Source organism: Rhinatrema bivittatum, chromosome 1 (genome assembly GCF_901001135.1).
Source record: "Rhinatrema bivittatum chromosome 1, aRhiBiv1.1, whole genome shotgun sequence".
NCBI classification, from domain to species: Eukaryota; Metazoa; Chordata; class Amphibia; order Gymnophiona; family Rhinatrematidae; genus Rhinatrema; species Rhinatrema bivittatum.
In genome coordinates, this window is record NC_042615.1 from 681,030,888 (window position 1) to 681,051,828 (window position 20,941).

Genomic DNA, 20,941 nt, shown 5'->3' on the forward strand with positions numbered 1-20,941 from the left:
GAGGCCTAAATACTGAAAAAAATATAAAGTATTCATTGGTTACAGAAGTGAAGACAAGACTCATTTTTTTGCTTATGCCTGCCAGTAACATTATTTCTCCGATATTTAATGACTGGGTACACAAAGTGGCACAAGATTCGCCAGACACGCTCAGAACTACCCTGCATAATGCAGAAATCTCGATGCTAACAGATGTTATCACATTACCTGAAATGAGTACTTTACCACAAAATACTGCGATCACCAGTACAAAACAGGTAGATTTTTAAAACGAGCATGCGTGCGCCAATACACGTGTGTATCAGCGCATAAGTGAGAATAGAATTTTTAATCATGCATACACTTACACACATATGTTAGTATACTAATTGTAAGAGGTTACATAAGAACCTAAGATATACCATACTAGGTCAGACTAAGGGTCCATCAAGCCCACCATCCTGTGTCCAACAGTGGCCAATCCAAGTCACAAGTACCCAAATATTAAATAGATCCCAAGCTACTATTGCTTACTGATTAAAAGCAGTTTATGTACTTCTCCTCTAGGAATTTATCCAAACCTTTTTTTAAACCCAGTTACACTAACTGCTGTAACCACATCCTCTGGCAATGAATTCCAGAGTTTAACTATGCATCGAGTTACGTGAGCACAGCTAACGCTCGTCTTCAATAGTACCATATCAACTTTTATGCACAGATGACAGTGAATTTTAAAACATGCTCGCACAATAATAGTGAGGTCTTTCAAACTCCTCTGATTCTTCATCCTGCCCAGTTGACTAGGACCCCTCACCCTGTTCTATAAGCCCTAAACATACTTGCTCCTCCTCTGGAGCAGCAGTAAAGTTACGCAGCTGTGTTTGCTTAATAAAAATCGTTTTAACTAAAAAAAAAAAAAAAAAAAGGTTACGCAGCTATCTAGCAAACATGTGCTGCTGGTTCCATTTTTTAAAATCTGGAATTATGCACATATTGGCCCTGCCCCCTTATTCCTCATGCATGGACGGGTAATATGTATGTATTTTGCGGCTTTTCAAAACCCATGTTGCTCGCACATGGTCTACATACTTGCACAAAAATGCCCACGTATGCATGTAAAAACTAATCGGAGAAAGTTCTTTTTTACTCAACGCACAATTAAACTCTGGAATTTGTTGCCAGAGGATGTGGTTAGTGCAGTTAGTATAGCTGTGTTTAAAAAAGGATTGGATAAGTTCTTGGAGGAGAAGTCCATTACCTGCTATTAAGTTCACTTAGAGAATAGCCACTGCCATTAGCAATGGTTACATGGAATAGACTTAGTTTTTGGGTACTTGCCAGGTTCTTATGGCCTGGATTGGCCACTGTTGGAAACAGGATGCTGGGCTTGATAGACCCTTGGTCTGACCCAGTATGGCATTTTCTTATGTTCTTATGTAATGCTTTTAAATCAACCTGTAAAATTAAAAAAAAAAATGCAGGAAATTGGTAGTTAAATAGAACAAAGTCACAGACTAATAGAGAACACCACAGCTTCCACCATGGCACCTGATGGTATGTGCCCTGACTGTGGAGCCCAATACACAGCGTGTTCTCTCAACCAAAATGGGAGTTGAGAAAGTTTGCTTTCCTGAGAGACAGAAAACATTAGCATGGACTTTGATTTTAAAGTGTTTTGTCATTTGCTCAGAGCTGAGCTAAAAAGCTGAAGATGTCCTACATCAGATTTGACTATTGCTCTGGATTTGGACTGCAGCACGCCAGCACCACCACAAACACTAGCAGCACATGAATCCAGCTCATACAGGACAAATAACACCGATCACACACTGAGTGCTAACTGATAACAGAACTGGTCCTCACCTGCCAGTGCTTCTTGAAGTTGTGACCTGCTGTTGGCTGCATGATACCAGATGATTTCAGCTCCATCTCTTGCTTTAATTTGTTTATTATTTAGAAAATAGTCCAGTATATCTTCACGCCAATATCCTGCAGCGATCACAAATGTATAGTCAATATGTTAGATATGAAACATCTTAAACTGTATCAGGTCCAACATGGAACAGCTACCCTATGAGGAAAGGCTGAAGAGGTTAGGGCTGTTCAGCTTGGAGAAGAGATGGCTGAAGGGGGATATGATAGAGGTCTTTAAAATCATGAGAGGTCTGGAACGAGTAGATGTGAATCCGTTATTTACACTTTCGGATATTAGAAGGACTAGGGGGCATTCCATGAAGTTAGCAAGTAGCACATTTAAGACTAATTGGAAAAAATTATTTCACTCAACACACAATTAAGCTCTGGAATTTGTTGCCAGAGGACGTGGTTAGTGCAGTTAGTGTAGCTGGGTTCAAAAAAAGGTTTGGAGAAGTTCTTGGAGGAGAAGTCCATTACCTGCTATTAATCAAGTTTACTTAGGGAATAGCCACTGCTATTAATTGCATCAGTAGCATGGGATCTTCTTAGTGTTTGGGTACTTGCCAGGTTCTTGTGGCCTGGTTTGGCCTCAGTTGGAAACAGGATGCTGGGCTTGATGGATCCTTGGTCTGACCCAGCATGGCAATTTCTTATGTTCTTAAGTCCTTGGCTGCTATATATGAAACTTTACTGCAGTAGATGTGCAGAGCTCACAAGAACCTTCAGTTTGCTCCCACATGGCCAAGGCTGCTAGTTTTGCTATGCTATAAACTTGTGGATTTGTACTATTTTCCCTACCGTGTTTTGCTATTTAGCATGATGTGATCTTGTGGGACTTTTACCGCTGGTGAGGGGAGGGCAAGGAGATGAACAAAATCTTAAAAATGAAACTACAAAGGCTTTATGAGAAGTGTCCATGCTTTCTTTGTTTCTCTACAGTTACTCTTTCTCCCCTGCAGGGCACAGGGGGAATGGACTCCTGATGCAGCTGTTTCAACAGCCAGGTGAAGGTAGGAAAGATACACAAAATCTGGCCTGGCAGATTACTCCTACAATCTTTTGAGTTTTTCGAGATGGTGGGGTTTCTCCAGGCACTTTCCTCTTACTTCTTTGGTTTCCAGCTCAATTGGAGCCAATGATGGGATTCTGGCACCATCAGCCTTCATTTATAGCCACCCAGATATTTTTTCCCTATTTTATATCTCCTCCCAATTTACTCTAGTCCAGTCCCTGCAGCACCAGGGGTTTCTTCTGGAACCCCACATTCAGTCCTTAAATCCAGCCACTAGGTGTCACTGTTGCACAATGACTAGGACTCCCGCCCCACCAGAGGCTATGAGCACTGCCTCCATAGTATCCTTGGGGTTATTTTAATATTTTTCCCCTCAGTGCACTATGCTATGTTTTAACATTGATAAGTTTTAACATTGATAAGTTTAGAAATGTATGTAGGAAGAGGAGAGGATTGTGGCAGGATCTTCAGCAATGTGCGATTCTGACTATATTTTTGAGAATTTCCCGTTACTCTAAGTTAACTTCTAGCTAATTATAAAAAAAAAACAAAAAAAGCCCCCCCACCCCACACACACACTATCTGGAGTTGAAACTTTAGTGATTATTGCTACTGCTCACCAGAGATTTAACTTCTGCTAATTCCATCCCTTTGTCAGCATTCTACCACAGGTGCAATATAAGCACACATTTTGCTTCCTAATTTTAGTCTGTAACACTGACCAAAATATCTGAGTTGAACTGCTACTTTATACTGGAATTATTCTATTTCATTTTTAACCCTTGCACATACTGTACTTCAAAATATGCTGCACATGGGAGGCAATTTTTAGTAGCCTATGTTGTTGCAAAGTTGTAAAGGCAAAAAAAAAAAAAAGCCCTGGCTGGCCCTCGACTGGGCAGATTGCTGGAGCTCTGCCCTCGAGCCACAGAGCGACTGACAAAGCTGAGCAGCCCTGGAAGTTTGCAGCAACAAGCTGATCCCCACCCCCGAGGACTCAGACTGCTCCCCAGGGCTTCAAAAGGGGTGCTGGGGCTGCAGGAAGGCATGCCTGGCAATTAGCTGGCCAGGCTGGACAACCCTGGAAGAGATTTGTGAGATCTGAATCCAGAAGTAGGTTGACCTGTGCTTTTTTAAGTCCTGCAGGCGTAAGCCAGAACATGTCTGTCTTCCTCTCAAAAGCGCATACTTTGTGATTAAAGCTCTACTTTAAATCCGGAACAAAGTGTGTCTAATATTGGCAGGAAAGCCTAACCTGGAAAAGAGTATGCAGGCACTTTCGTACCTGTGGACTTTGTAGCCAATTTTCAAAGGGAAACACTGTGGGCGCAAAAGCAACCGCATATTTTGATACTTTTATTTCCGTAAGTGGTGGAACGGGGGGGGGAAAAGCACCGTGTGTACACATGCCTGAAAATCCAAATATACAGGAGTTGTTTACGCTCTCCATTTTCAAACATTCCTTCAGGAATTGCTCTCTTTTTTTCATCTGGCTAAACATGTGTGTGTTGTGAAAGCCTGTGTATACTTTTAACTGCTCTGAGTGGGATAATTTTCAAACAGAGCAACCTAACATAGTAATGACTTAGTTACCTGGCTAAATCTTTGTCCTCAGAGCAGGGGTGGGCAAAATATGGCCCAGCGACAGGTTTTTTCTGACCCTCCTCCTACATGATTTGCCTATTATCTCTGGCTTGCTGGTACCTTGCAATGTCGTCATCAACAATGGCCTGACTTAAAGGGCCTTTATTGATGACCTCGACCTGGGTATTGGCAGCTAATGATGACATCCTACTCAGAAACACATAGCATATGCAGGAGAACAAAGCGGCCCCAGGAACAAAAATTAAAATACGAGCTGTGTGCCAGCACTGCAGGAAGAGGAGGAACATTGTGGCCCTACTGGAATCAGCACATGCTGACAACCAACATAGGAAGGCCCTTGTTGATGCCAGTGGACCCCATTCCATCAGCAGCTGAAAAACAGGAAGAGAAGCCCATGAGGCCACCAGTGGACTCCATCCCACTGGCAGCTATAAAACAGGGAGAGAGGCCTGTGTAGTGGCAACGGAAGAGTGAGAGAGGATCCGAGGCTGCCGGCAAAAGAGAGGAGCCTGCCTGGGTGTGTGAGTGTGTGTAAGAATGAATGGGAGCTTCCCTGGTGGGGTGTGTGTGTGTGTGTGTGTGTGTGTGTGTGTGTGTGTGTGTGAGGGAGTCAGTGAGAATGAATGCATGCATGTGAATATGGGTGGGTGAGCATTTTACATTGATATTTATAATTATTTTAATCTCAGGCATTACTGTAATGTCATTTAATATAGCTAGAGTTCACATGCCATAAAAAGAAAAAAAGATTTTAAGTCTTTATAAAAGAGAAAAAGCTCACATCGTTTTTTTGCAAAAAACTAATTTAGATTCAAAGCAGCACTTAAAATGTAAACATGATTGGGTAGATTAATGCATATTTTCTTTTTACACTAGGTTTAATCATTTTTTTTCATAAACTTACCTTTTGTAGTAAAAAAACCAAAACAAAAAACCATTGCAGACCCTGAGGAGTGGTATGTGTTTGTTAGTGGATCTTTGGAGCAAAAGAAATATTTGTTAATGCGTATGCACCTAATGTTTACAGCCATGTACTTTTTCACAAGTGGCTGCAATGATTAAGTCAATTTTCAAACATATAATCCTTCTTGGAGCAGATTTTAATTTACTTGTTACTGCTAGCATACATGCTAAACTGCCTAAAATGGAAAAAGATGTGAAACCAGGCATGGATCTACAATTTATTATGAAGGAACTGCAACATTTGACATCTGGAGGGTATTGCACCGAAATGAGTTAGACTTTTTTTTTTTTTTACTCAAATCCTCATAAATCTTACTCACATATTGATTGTCTCTTCCTCCCTTTTACTTATTGTAAAGGCTGTTGCTATCAGGATTATGTCAATCCTTGACCATGCCCCTGTTACCATGGTATTCAAGATGGATAAAGATATTACGCAACCTTTTAATGACGTTTCAATACCAATCTTTTCTGTGATCCTCAGTTTTGCACCTTTTCGGCAAATAATGGCTGGAATATCTAAAACTGAATAGGACTCCTGAAACTGGTCCAGATATTTTATAGCCAGCAGGGAAAGCAGTAATGAGAGGGGAGGTTATTGTATATGTGACAAAAAAAGAATAAGAACAGAGATGCTGAAATTGTATACTTAACCAGTCAGTTGCAAATCCTGAAACAACATCTTAAATCACACAGTTTAAAGGATAAAGAGCAGCTAGACCTTGTACGAAAAAGATTTGAATCATTTACTTCATCAGAGAGCACTGAACTCTATTCAAACTTTTAAAGCAAAAATATTGTGATATGCTAATAAATCAGGCAAGCTGTTAGACTAGTCAAACGTCATCAACCTAAATATATTACAAGAATGAAAAATAGCAATGCCTCTGAATTTACAGATATAGTCCATTTTATACAAAATTTCCTGGATAACTATAGTCGTTTATACTCAGAACAAGTGATTTCAGATGAGCTTAAGGAACAAAAATATGGCAAGGCTAAATCTGTATCAATTACACTGGGCAACAAATTTTCACAAAAGTCAAGTTATGGAAATGAAATTAGTCAATTCTTATACATTTCCATGTGCTAAACACGAATGTGACTGTGAAAATGAAAAATTGGCTCTAGTTTTTTTGTAATATTCAATAATATAATTACATCTTGAATTGTATGCCAATAGTAGGAGACCTACGGTTAATACCGTTTGAAAAATGAAGTCATAGACTATGTCTTAGATTTCTTTACTTGTCTCTTGTATGCCTGCTCGGGAGCATCTCTGCAGAGTGTCCAGCAGTAGTCAGCCAGCATGAATATTTCAAATGCTCACCCTTTCTGACTGGGCTTCATATAGTACACTGCTGACGTCAGCTTACTCAGCAGCAGCATGGCAGGAGAACTGCATTGCATCAGAAAATGATGTAATAAACTCTGGATGATGTGTGCATGATGGTATTATGCAATATTACATCATTCTAGGCTTATTTACAGTCCTACTGGATAAATTTACATGACTAAACATAGAAAGTGAACTATATTAAATATCTTCAAAACGAGAGCCAATAAAAATGTTTCATGGTCATATTCGTGTTCAGCACATCAAGATACTACAGAGTAGGACCTTTTTAGGTCAGTAACACTTTCATTGTTGCCCAGTGTTATCTGCATCTCAGAAAGGAGGAGGAACATTTAAATAGCCTATTTTAGTAATAGATGTAGTTACTCAATGTTGAAATTGGGTAAAACCCCAGGGATGCTCAGTATTTTATAAAACCTTTCAAGAACACATGATTAGCCCGATTCAGTGGATGTTTAATTTTTCCTTTAGTAAAGTGGCTTTTCTATTAGAAGATAAACAAGCCTTGATAAGAAGAACAAGGATTTTCCAAACCTGAAATGATAGGCCCATATCTCTCATCAATACAGCTGTTAAAATGTGGGCTTCCATAACTGGCTAATAAGCTCTGCCTAGCGTTACCTGATCGAGTAGGATTTGGAAAGAATAGACATGGGGTATGTAACGCCCAGAAGCCTATTCATGCTCTGTGGGATAGCTGAATTTCTGAGAAAGGGATCATAGCTAGTCTGGACGCAGAGAAAGCCTTTGATAAAAAGTACAATAGAAATACATGTTTTGGATTTTGGAACAAAACGGTTTTCATGGCGCTTTTCTTCTATGGCTCCAGCTTCTCTGCGCCAATCCACAGGCCCTACTGGTTAATTGGCAGGTTTCATCTTCTTTTGGGCTTTTTGGAGGTACCAGGCAGGGATGCCCTTTATCTCCCTTGCTTTATGTTCTAGCTATAGAGCCTTTGGCAACTTGTCTTTTTCTATCTTTTAAGGATTACAATTAGGTAGGACAGAACAACAAATGTACAAGTTTGCTGATATTTTACTTTTTATTGCAATCCCTACTGAGGTGCTACATAACATTTTGGAAGGTTTTTTTATTAGGTTTGGGGACATTTTCAGGCTTGAAAATTAATCTAAGACAGAGGCCATGCCCATTGTTGAGTCTATGTGGAGGAAATGGACAGGGACCTTCTATTACATTGAGCATCTTCACATCTCACTTATTGGGACTGACAATTCCTGCAGTGTAAATATTATCCAGTTGCTTGATGACTTTTGTTCTCATTTACAAATCTGGATGGAATTGCTTTTGTCTTTGTTTGGTAGGGCTTCCCTATTTAAAAAGGCTTTATTGCTGAAGCACCTATATAGTTTGCAAATGCTGCCCTGCTGGCTTACAGCTGAAGTACATTTAAAGTCTATGACAGCTTATTCTTCTAGCTTTAGTCCGCCCCAGAAATGTAGTTATCGGACCCTGGACTTGGGTGACAACTGCCTGTTAAGAAGTCACAGGAAGGTGGTGCTTCTGGGAGTCAGCCACAGTTTTACTTGATTTTTCTCACATAAGAAATTGCCATGCTGGGTCAGACCAAGGGTCTATCAAGCCCAGCATCCTGTTTCCAATCCAGGACATAAGAACCTGGCAAGTACCCAAAAACTAAGTGGGAGCACTGAGAGAATCACCTTGCTGGTGGCTGAAAGGAATCAGTAAGTTTTTGCTTGGGAAATTTTCTTTTTTAAAAGTATTGGGGCAAAGTTAACTATTTGGGAATATTATTTAGTGTGTTTGTGCTTTTAATAGTCAGTAAGGCAGAGAATAAACAGAATTTAGACTGTATTTTAATTAGTCAGTGGTAAGGCAGCTAGTAAGCAGTAGTTAGTGTGTTTGTATATTAAAAACAAAAAAACAAAAACCACAAAAAGAAAAAAGTAGCCAGAAGCTACTAATAAGCTAGGAGCAGTGTATACCCAAGTAAAAAGGTTGAAAAGTTCAGTTCAGTTACTCACCTTGGAAAAAAGTGTTGAGGTAAGGTTTGATTAGGTACCAACATTTGTTAATCAAGAGAGCAGCGAGTCACTCCTGCTGACTAACTGAAGTTAGACTGTTTGTATTTCCCAATCCTCCCACCTCTCGCCCACACACCCCCAGCTCATCCTTTAAATTTATAGGCAGGTGCCACTTACCAAAAAAAACGAAACAAAACAACAAAAACACCTTATTGAGAGTTTGATCATTCCCCTGCAGGCCACTACCAGACATATATTTATTTTATATAGTGAATTCACTAATACATTTAATTAGACAAATTCCTACTCCCATAGCAACCTAAAACTTAACTAGGAACTGAACAAATTTGAAATGAAGGCAGCAGTCCAGCAGCAAGAGAGGGACCTCCCAGTCTTTTGCATAGAGTGTCACATGTATGATTTTTTACCCGCCAGTGAGAAGTTGTACATGTGCATGCGATGCAAAGAGCTCCTGGCTCTCAGAAAACAAGTCCGATCTCTGGAGGCTAGAGTGGCAAACCTGGAGGAGCTGAGGCAGACAGAGAGGTATATAGATGAGACCTTCAGGGACATGGTAGCCAAGTCCCAACTTCAGACTGGCAGCCCTGGTGCTGCCTTGGAGGAAGAAGATCTCATGATGGGAGAGCACCAACCAGGTGCAGCAGGAAAGGATCCTGTAGCAAGGACCTGCTCTCCAGGTGATGCATTGTCCTTTCGCACTGAGGATATCTCCCCAAGGCCTACTGCCCAGGAGGGAAGGGTTAGATCGGCCGTCATAGTTGGTGATTTGATTATTAGGAATGTAGATAGCTGGGTGGCTGGTGGGCGTGAGGATTGCCTGGTAACATGCCTACCTGGTGCGAAGGTGGCGGACCTTACGCATCACCTAGACAGGATTTTAGACAGTGCTGGGGAGGAGCCGGTTGTCATGGTACCTGTGGGCACCAGCGACATAGGAAAATGTGGGAGGGTGGTTCTGGAAGCCAAATTTAAGCTCAGAGGTAGAAAGCTTAAATCCAGAACCTCCAGGGTAGCATTCTCTGAAATGCTCCCTGTTCTACGTGCAGGTCCCCAGAGGCAGGCAGAGCTCCGTGGATGAGACGATGGTGCAAGGAAGAGGGATTCAGTTTTATAAGGAATTGGGGGAAGCTATTGGGGAAGGGGGGAGTCTCTTCCGAAGGGATGGCTCCACCTTAACCAGGGTGGAACCAAACTGCTGGCGCTAACCTTTAAAAAGGAGATAGAGCAGCTTTTAAACTAGAACAAAGGGGAAATTCGACAGTTGCTCAGAGGCACATGGTTCGGAAAGAGGTATCTTCAAAGGATACTAATGGTGCATTAGAATTAGGGCATCCAAAGGTGAGGTTCCAATAATAAGAAAAGTAGTCCAAGTGCCTGTAACTAAAAAGTCAGCTGAGCTAAAAAATTCTAACTTATTCCTATCAATTAAAAAGCAGAAAGAAAATACAAACAACAAACTTTGAAATGTTTGTATGCTAAGGCCAGAAGTCTAAGAAGTAAGATGGGAGAATTAGAATGTATAGCAGTAAATGAGGACCGACTTAATTGGCATCTCAGAGACATGGTGGAAGGAGGATAACCAAGGGGACAGTGCTATACCGGGGTACAAATTATATCGCAATGACAGAGAGGAGCACCCGGGAGGTGGTGTAGCACTTTATATCCGGGAGGGCATAGAGACCAACAGGATAAACATCCTGCATGAAACTAAATGCACAATTGAATCTTTATGGGTAGAAATCCCATGTGTGTTGGGGAAGACTATAGTGATAGGAGTATACTACCATCCACCCGGTCAAGATGGTGAGACGGACAGTGAAATGCTAAGAGAAATTAGGGAAGCTAACCAAATTGGTAGTGCGATAATAATGGAAGATTTCAATTACATTTACCCAGTCAATATTGGGGTATCATTGGTACATGCCAAAGATATAAAGTTCCTGGATGGAATAAATGACATTTCTATTGGTTCAGGAACAGACAAGAGAGGGAGCAATTTTAGATCTAATTCTCAGTGGAGCACAGGATTTGGTGAGAGAGGTCAACGGTGGTGGGGCCGATTGGCAATAGTGATCATATGATCAAACTTGAATTAATGACTGGAAGGGGGGGCAGTAAGCAAATCCACGGCTCTCATGCTAAATTTTCAAAAGGGAAACTTTGATAAAATGAGAAAAATAGTTAGAAAAAAACTGAAAGGAGCAGCTACAAAAGTAAAAAGTTTGCAAGAGGCATGGTCATTGTTAAAAAATACCATCCTAGAAGCACAGTCCAGATGTATTCCACACATTAAGAAAGGTAGAAAGAAGGCAAAACGATTACTGGCATGGTTAAAAGGGGAGGTGAAAGAAGCTATTTTAGCCAAAAGATTTTCATTCAACAATTGGAAGAAGGATCCAACAGAAGAAAATAGGATAATGCATAAGCATTGGCAAGTTAAATGTAAGCCATTGATAAGACAGGCTAAGAGAGAATTTGAAAAGAATCTGGCCGTAGAGGCAAAAACTCACAGTAAAAACTTTTTTAAATATATCCGAAGCAGAAAGTCTGTGAGGGAGTCAGTTGGACCGTTAGATGATCGAGGGGTTAAAGGAGCACTTAGAGAAGATAAGGCCATCGCGGAAAGATTAAATGATTTCTTTGCTTCGGTGTTTACTGAAGAGGATGTTGGGGAGGTACCCGTAATGGAGAAGGTTTTCATGGGTAATGATTCAGATGGACTGAATCAAATCACGGTAGGCCTGATTGACAAACTGAAGAGTAGTAAATCACCTGGACCGGATGGTATACACCCCAGGGTTCTGAAGGAACTAAAAAATTGTTTCTGTGCGTAGTTCAAGGGGCATGGAATTCCATAGTGTGGGGCCTGCGAGGGAGATATCTAGGCATCATAGTGGATAATACTTTAAAACCGACGGCTCAATGTGCTGCAGCAGTCAAAAAAAGCAAACAGAATGTTAGGAATTATTAGGAAGGGAATGGTTAATAAAAACAGAAAATGTCATAATGCCTCTGTATCGCTCCATGGTGAGACCGCACCTTGAATACTGTGTACAATTCTGGTCGCCGCATCTCAAAAGGGATATAGTTGCGATGGAGAAGGTACAGAGAAGGGCAACCAGAATGATAGAGGGGATGGAGCAACTCCCCTATGAGGAAAGGCTGGAGAGGTTAAGGCTGTTCAGCTTGGAGAAGAAGCGGCTGAGGGGGGGGGGGGGGGGATATGACAGAGGTCTTTAAGATCATGAGAGGTCTTGAACGAGTAGATGTGAATCGGTTATTTACACTTTCGAATAATAGGACGACTAGGGGGCATTCTATGAAGTTAGTAAGTAGCACATTTAAGACTAATCGGAGAAAATTCTTTTTCACTGAACACACAATAAAGCGCTGGAATTTGTTGCCAGAGGATGTGGTTAGTGCAGTTAGTGTAGCTGGGTTCAAAAAAGGTTTGGATAAGTTATTGGAGGAGAAGTCCATTAACTGCTATTAATCAAGTTTACTTAGGGAATAGCCACTGCTATTAATTGCATCAGTAGCATGGGATCTTCTTAGTGTTTGGGTAATTGCTAGGTTCTTGTGGCCTGGTTTGGCCTCTGTTGGAATCAGGATGCTGGGCTTGATGGACCCTTGGTCTGACCCAGCATGGCAATTTCTTATATTCTTAAGAATCAGGAAGTGGGAGTAAAGAATCAACTTCAGCTTTGTGCTGCTGGCCAAAAGGGCAACAAATATAGGAAGCAAGTCCTGCAGAACATGCCAATCCTACATATCCTTGAAAAGTTCTAACTGGAAAGCATGTAAAGGAAGAAACAATTTTTATATAAGACAATATTATGCTCCTTGTGGAAATTCATAGAAAGAAAAATAATATCTGATTTTCTTTAACACCTTATAAATAACGAAACCAGAGTGAATTTCCAGTTCAACAAACAGCTTACCGTGTTTCTGGTCCATTTTGAACGGACAATAAGTTACTTTGCAGCAAGCATGCCACCTCTCTATAACACAGCCAAGAAAAGGCAAAGAGACAAGGGTCTGCGTACACTATGACTGAAGCGTAGTCAGGAAGAGCTCATGCTCCTAAACCCCTATTCTTGCGTTAATCATCCAGATAGTTTCTGGCAAGCCTCTCTCCCAGTGCGAGAAACATACACCTTACCAGCTTCCGAAGACGGGAGGCGAGCTGAAATGGGCAATAGCGCCGGCCAATCAAAAGGGGCCGCTCGGGGCCTGCCGATACCAAACCGAGAATGGCCAATCAGGAAGAGGTTTACAAATTCTGCTCAATCTGCTTTATGTTCTACTAGTGAACAACTATCAGCTTGCTTCTACTTCCGGCTTCCGTAGCTCGGCCCGTGCTACCAGGTTTGCTTATGCATGTATATAAAACCCAAATCTGGCCAGTTCTAATTAGAGGATCAAGGTCTGTGACTGGCGCTGCTCTGAAATGCCACAAGGTTTAAACAATCGTGTTCAGGAAAAAAGTGGTAGATTACATAGTTGGCGAGACAATTAAGATTTTTCATTTTATTTTGTTCTGTTTTGGATTTTATTTGTTAATGAATGCGTGGATATACAAGTTGACGATCAAAGCGAATTCCTTCTCTTTATCAATTCCTCCTGCAACTGTGAATCCAACTCTGTCAGGGAGCTGCTGTCCTGATCCTTACCAAGTCCCCCATGCGGGCTTCACACGCCTGTACTGGTAAAGGAAGTGAGAAAAGCTGTAGAGTTGACTCCGGGGAGGATGGCTGCGAAAATGCAGAATATGACCATAATAAAAAGGCATATATACTTTTTTCTAATACCAAAAAGTGTAAAAGAATAATAAAAAGCAAACAGGGAAATTTGTATTTTGAGAAATCTATTTTATACTTCGCCTGCCTTTAAAGAAAGCAATCTTTTATTATTTATTTATTTATATTAAAAAATTATTATGATTGAGAAAGCCAAATGAAATGTTTTGTTTTCCGTGAACTCCCACTATTTTCTGCTTGAATGATCCTGCATTCTCAGGTAGAAACAATTGTCATATATATAAAATGTGGTTTCTATCCACATATTTGTGTGCTTGCACTGGTGACCGCCCTGCACATGCTCTGGACTAGGAAGTGGAGGGTATTAGTACGTACTAGATGCAAATATGCAATAAGAGGGAAATACCGTGCATGAATCGCAAATAACACATACCCTATGACACATGTTGCACTTTCATATAGCACGTGCTATTCACAAATAAGATGTGCTAATCACCTTTAGTGCATGCGCAGAGCCAATGCTGAGGGTACAGGGGACACAGGAATCTGATGTTACCATCTTGAATGCCCCTAGGCACTGTTGGTGCTGTCACCACTCTTCCTGCCTCCCCCCTGCCCAAGGTTGGACAACAGGGAACAGATCTATGGCACAGTCCTCTAGTTTCCTGTGGTAGCTCAAGGGTAAATCCTGTGGCATAAATTTAAAAATTCTGAAGGAAATTGTCAAACATTTCCATCTTTTATATACATTATAAAAATAAAGTAGTTTTACACTATAATTAGTAGAATATTTTATTTTTCTTGGGTGAAGAAAATTGGTCTCAAGTTTCAGTACAGGCAGGAGACAGGAATGGGGAGAAGAAGGGAGGAGAGTCAGGAATGGGGTGACGAGAAAGGGGGAGGAGTGTGAGAAGGAAAGAGAAATAAGGATGGGGAGGATGGGAGATGGGGAAGATTAAGAATCTTGGATGGGGACAAGGAGAGAGAGGGAAGTTCTAGAATTGAAGCGGAGGAGGAAGTAGGCAGAGTTGGGGAGTGGGTTTCAGGATCTGGGGAGAAGGGAGGTTCTCGGATCTGCGCGAGAGAATCCAAGATCAACGGAGGGAAGAATTACAATGAGTGGGGAGGAGAGGAGGGAGGTGTCCTTACCATGATCTGGTCCTGTTCCTCCTTGCATCCCTTCTCTAAATCCTACCCAATATGACATGCACGCAAACACACACACGGCACCAATCCCTTTTCTCTCATACACACAAACATTGTCCCCCCCTCTCACACACAGACACACTCCCCAGCCAATCCTGCTCTCATTTCCCAGCCTCTCTTATCCTTCAATGATCTCTACTCAGCCCCTCCTAATCTCCCCAAAATTATTTCCCTTTGTTGTGTCTGCTGCAGGCTCTCCTGTTCCCTGCATGCTGCCTGGACAAGATCAGGAAACAGAGAGCTGTTCTCTGCTGAGTGAGATTCAGCACAGATGAAAGGCAGCAAATCTTCAGCCAGCCTGCTGCCTCTCACATTTCTGCTGCCCTAGGCACAGGCCTAGTGTGCCTACTGACAGATCCAGGCCTGGGCAGGAGCTATTGGGCATCACTCCTGGACCCCCAAAGCCTCAGCTTGCCCTGGGGTGGGAGGGGGGGGGGGTTGTTTGAAAATTGGCTGGGGCCAAGGTTCCTGGCATGGGTGTTGGGGGGGGGGGGGGGAATAGGAGCATTGCTATTGTACCACATCATAAAGATCAGGCATTCCAGCAAGCTAAACATAGATATGCTCACTAAAAAAATGTCTACATGCACAAGGCAAATAATATTAGGTAAAAGCCTGAACAAATAAAAAGAAATTAAATAGGGGTGACCATCCTGGGCTTCACACTATGGGGATCCCACACCGACATTGTAGCCCCATCTGCCACACTATTAATATCAATGTTCCAGGTTCCCTCTGCAGTTGATTAACCCTGGGCCCCTGCACCCTCCTAAGATCAGCCCTGTCTGGCTCTATAAATATGAATCCAGCCCATGCAAGTATTTCAGAACATTAAAGGAGGAACTCTCATGACTGAAATTTGATTTTCCACTATGGACATAAAACGTTTATTCCCAGCTGGCATTTTAGAAACAGAAGTGGTCCACAGGCCTATCTATGAACAACTTGTAACTCATTTTTGCTGCTCTCAGTAGGTATATTCTTCTAATTATGTTAACTGCATATGTTAACAGCAAATGACATTATTAACACAGAAGTGAACACAAATAAAAGACCCTGCAAAATTTTTACTATTTTAATGCATCTGTACAAAATATGATGATTTTCAACTTAAGTATGGGATCAATTTATCAATTCTAGGCTGGAAAGAAGGCCAAGGAAAACAGCAATATGAGAGGGCCGGATGAATATTTTAAATGCTAGCTCGAGAATAAAAAAGTTAATGAGCAGAATGCATTATCAGCATCAATTAAAATACTCATAAGCTTTATTATTCCTTTTCGGACCTGAAAAATGGTCTAGTGATGTTGGTCCTAAACGCAATGCAAATACATGGACCATGTTATTGCGCTTTCCTTTCATGGGACAGGCCTGCGAGTGGTTCACTCATCCCCAACGCCGCACTGCCCCGACTGAGTCTGTGCCGCACTGTCTCTTGCAGTCTGAGCCACTGCCCTGTCTTAATGGTGGGAGAGATGCCGCTGGCTCCTGATGCTGGCTGGACACCGCCACCTCCGTCCATGCAGTGGGGGAATGCCACCGTTGCTGATCTGCTTCTTCATGGCCTGGGACGCTGACTTCCTCCCTGCTGCTGGCATCTTCCTAGATGTGTACACCTCTGTTTGTAATTTAAAAGGACTGGGGCTGGAAAAGTCCCACGGCCCTTCCTGATTATGTCATGCCTGCAGCCCTATAAAAGGGCTTCTCTGCCAGTCCCTGATTGTCTTTGCAATGGATCGCTAGTGCCATCAAGGTCTTCTGTTCTTCATTCCCCATGTTCCTGGTCTCTTGTTCTTGTTCCTGGTATGTGTTCCTGTCTTTGTCACCTGCGGTCCTAGTCTGATGTTTCTGCCTTTGTCTTCTGAGTTCTTCAGTCTGAAGTCCAAGTCCTCGGCTGGTTCAAGTCCTCGGAGTCCTCAACCTTGCTTTTAGATTCTGAGTTCCTGAGTCTTATTCCAAGATCCTGAGTCGAGTTCCTGGTTCCAGAGTTCCTGTTCCTGTCTTGGAGACTTGTTCCAGTCGGAGGAAACCTTGTCTTCAGTCTTCACCGGTCTCTCGTCTTGCCTGCATCCCTTGTCTTCAGCTGGTTCCAAGTCCAGAGTCTGCACTGCCGTCGGCGTGGTCCATGACAAGCCCTGGATTAGGGCTCTTTAGCATGGAGAAGAGATGACAGAGAGGATATGATTGAGATTTATAAAATCATGAGTAGGGTGGAACAAGTAAATGAACAGTTATTTACCCTTTTAAACAACTGGCAGATTTAAAAGAAATCACAGGAATTCTTTTTTTTCGCTCACCAAACAATCGAGCTATGGAATCTCTTGGCGGAGGACGTGGTCAAGGCAACTAACAAACAGGCCGATGCAATATCGGTGTATGGAAAACGGGCGCTCATTCATGAGCGCCCGTTTTCCATACCAGGAATGCACGACGATTGACCTCTCCGGGGTGCCCGATTTAATATTTAAATCAGCTGCCATGGTAAAAAGGAGGAATTAGGGGAAATTGGGCACCCTTAGTGCCTCCTCAGCATCGGGCACCCAGGAGAGGTGACTGTCAGCAGGTTAGGAAAATGGACACTCAATTTTATGAGTGTCCATTTTCCTAACATGTGCCCAGCCAGTATTTTCTGCTTTTCTATACACTTTTTGGGCTGCTCAAAAATTAACGCCTGCTCTGGGACGGGCGTTAATTTTGGAGAGTAAAAATGTGCACGTCGGGTGCACATTTTTTTATTGCATCGGAGGAGAATAGCTAATAGCCTCATCAACATGAATTTATGTGTGATGAGTGCTATTAGCTTCGCAGGGGTTTGGATGCGTGTTTTGGACAAGCTAATCCCCTTATAGCATAAGGGATTGTGGATGTGTGTCCAAAACGCACGTCCAAGCATGTATTAACCAGCGTGCTCAGCTGAGCATCGGCCTGATAGTGAGGTTCAAAAGAGAGCTGGACAATTTCCTGAAGAAACAGTCCAAAACCAGTTATTAGTAAGGTAGACCTTACTCCTAGGAGTGAGATACAAGAAATAGATCAACTATTTGGGATCTGATAGGAACTGTCCACTGTCAAAGACAGGATGCTGGGCTCAATGCCCAGCATAGCACTTATGTTCTTAGTCTCTCACTAGGTTTCTCGGTATGCCACAAATCCAGCATGTCTGGTCAGCCGTACGCCGCTCCTTCACAGCCTGCTAGTTTTCTAACCCACTCTCTTTCTTTGTTCTTTTTATAAATGAGTTCAGCACTTGCCGGACGGGTGCCTTAGACAAACCCCTAGTCTTATACGGTCTCCCCCCGACAAGATTTAATTATTGGCAGCAGCTCCAGCATAGCGCTCCCTTCTTTAGCGGCAATGGCTCTGTCGCAGCACCACCACCCCCCACCCCGATCTCTACTTTCAGTTTCTGCTTAGCATTCACTCTTTCTCTCTCCCTGCCTAGCTCTCCCCTCTCTCCCCTCCATGTCTAGCATGCCAGTATTAAATAGCGGTGATCATCCTGGGCCAATCTTTTTCCACAGTGCCAGTATCCTCTTTTTCTCCACTCCCCCATCATCTACCCAGCACTCTCTCTCTCTTTCTTCACCCCACCAACTGCTTAGCGCCTCTCTCTCTTAGTCTCTCTCTACCCCCTACACACTCAGGACCTTCTCGCTTTCCCTAGCCTGCCACTGGCTCTACATACTCTCTACACACTCTCCTACCCCCCAACTCACTCAGCATACTCTCTTCCTCACCTTCACCTGCTCAGCTTACACTCTCAATAATCCTCCCCAGCACACTCTCTCTACCCCTCACCAAATCAGTACCCTCCCTCTCTATTCTCCACCTGCCCAGTATCTTCTTTTTTCTACTCCCCGTTTACTCAGTACACACCCCTCTCTCTCCTCCACTTCCCCCCCAGTATTCATTTCCCTCTTTCTCTCATTCTCTCTTCTAAGGCCAGGCCGCCTCCTGCTTTCACTATCAACAGCCCTGGACCTCTCCTTCAGCCACCAGTAGGATGGGTTTCACCAGCAGCCACAGGTATCTCCTCCCTCGGCTGCCAGCAGGATAGGCTCCACCAGCAGCCTTGGGACTCTTCTTTTTCTATGGCCACCAGCAGGATGGGCTCTGCCAGTGGTCCTGGGACCCTCTCTCTACTTTAGTCACTGGAAGTATGAACTCTGCTTGCTGCCCTTTCTATAAATGACATCCCTGGGAACTTCTGAAATGTGGTGACCCTGAGCTTCGATGTGGATTGGGGAGGGATGTGTGCATCAACTTTCTTTCTTCCACGTCCCCCCATCCTGGCTCATGCACACATTATCTCAGGGCTGGTGCAAAGGTATTAGATACCCTATATGAACCTTCAGCCTTGTGGCCCCTCTCCTACTTTTTAATTTCCTAACAAGCCTCTCATGAGGGACTTTGTCAAATGCTTTCTGGAAATCCAGGTACAATATATCACCTGGCTCACCTTTAACCACATGTTTATTTATGTCCTCAAAATAAATGTAGCAAATTGGTGAGGCAAGACTTCCCTTGGCTAAATCCATGTTGGCTTTGTCTCATTAAATTATGCTATCTATGGCCTGGATTCATCATTCTTCGCAGAATGATGAATCCTGCAAAAACGGGGGGGCGGGCCTGTGAAAGCCCGCAGTCTTCGCACCACGGCAGTGCGCCGGCTTTCACACCAAATAGCGCCACAGTGAAAGGTGGTGCTATTCGGTGTGCTACTGCCGACGATAACGTTACTAACATTATCGCCAGCAGCGAAGACACTGCTAACTCCACCCCTCCCCACCCCAACTCCTCCCCGCCCCCTAATTTGCATTCTATCGCATGCGAAAAGGCCCTTATCGCATGCGATATGGCCGTATCGTGTGCGATACGCCTTTGATAAATGACCCCCTATATGTTCAGCAATTTTGTTCCTTATGATAGTTTCCAACATTTTGCCTGGCACAGATGTCACTCTCACTCATCTGTAGTTTCCTGGATCGCCCCTTGATCCCTTTTTAAAAATTGATGTTACATTGGCAACTCTTCAGTCGTCAGGTACCATAGACGATTTTAGTGATAGTTCACAAATTACTAAGAACAGGTCTACAATTTCATTTTTCAAATCACCTTCTGAACCAGGTGATTTGCTACTTTTTAGTTTGTCAATTTGCCCTAGTATATATTTGAGGTTCACTGAGATTTATTTCAGTTCCTCAGAATCATAACCTTTGAATATCATTTCTAGTCTGGGTATCTCTCTTACATCTTCCTCAGTGAAGATCGAAGCAATGAATTCATTTAGTCTCTCTGGTATTTGGAGGGGGGTGGGGGGAGAGGAATTGGATTCAGATGACAACCAACACAAGCCCTAACTTTTACAATCTGGGATGCTGATATGCAGACATAAGGGAAAAAGCACAGGACTGCTTCTCTGGCCAAGTCCATAAGCAAAGCATTTCAAGCAGCACCATCTGAATTTTCAAGAAGGCTCATCACCCAATAAAAATGTTGATAGTAATACATTTTTATTTGGTTATCATAAGGCTTGGAGATAACTGCCCGGAGTGGTAGTTGCTACCCTTAAGAGAAACATGGGGTAACCTGCCGGTGCGGCAGTTATTACCATAATAGTCTTGCCGGACAAACTGGATGGACCATTTGGTCCTTTTCTGCTGTCATTACAATGTTACTATGTTTAACCCCTTGATCATCTAATGGTCCAATTGACTCCCTCACAGGTTTTTTACTTTGAATGTGCCTGTAAAAGTCTTTATTATGAGTTTTTGCTTCCACGGAAGCCTTGAATAACACTCTCACAGAATTATTTTTCCCAATAATAGGGCAGCTTCTTCTACCTTCAAGAATTCCCTTTCTAGGGTACATTGTCTCCAGTAAAGGGTTCACCATGGACCCAGACAAACTCAAGATTATCGAGGATTGAGCCCAGCCAAGTGGGTTACAGGCCCTACAAAGGTTCTTGGGCTTCAATTATTACAGACATTTCATTGCTAACTATTCCAAAATTGCCGCTCCTCTCACTGCCCTCATGCGAAAAGGGGCTAATGCCAAGCTCTGGCAACCTGAGCCTGTGACAGCCTTCTAAGACCTGAAAGACACCTTTCTGCAAGAA

General features: G+C 42.8%; 1 protein-coding gene across 1 annotated transcript in view; it reads right to left on the minus strand.

Annotated features, from left to right (window-relative positions):
- The window catches only part of FAM151B (family with sequence similarity 151 member B), a 106,208-nt gene extending 93,195 nt beyond the window's left edge, over nucleotides 1–13,013 (minus strand). The window contains exons 1-2 of the mRNA XM_029574238.1: nucleotides 12,799–13,013; nucleotides 1,843–1,968 (exon numbers count right to left, since the gene is read on the minus strand). Of these exons, the coding sequence (XP_029430098.1) occupies nucleotides 1,843–1,968; nucleotides 12,799–12,814 (142 nt within the window). The 5' untranslated portion in view covers nucleotides 12,815–13,013. The remainder of the gene's footprint in view (nucleotides 1–1,842; nucleotides 1,969–12,798) is intronic.
- Between the last annotated feature and the right edge of the window lie 7,928 nt (nucleotides 13,014–20,941).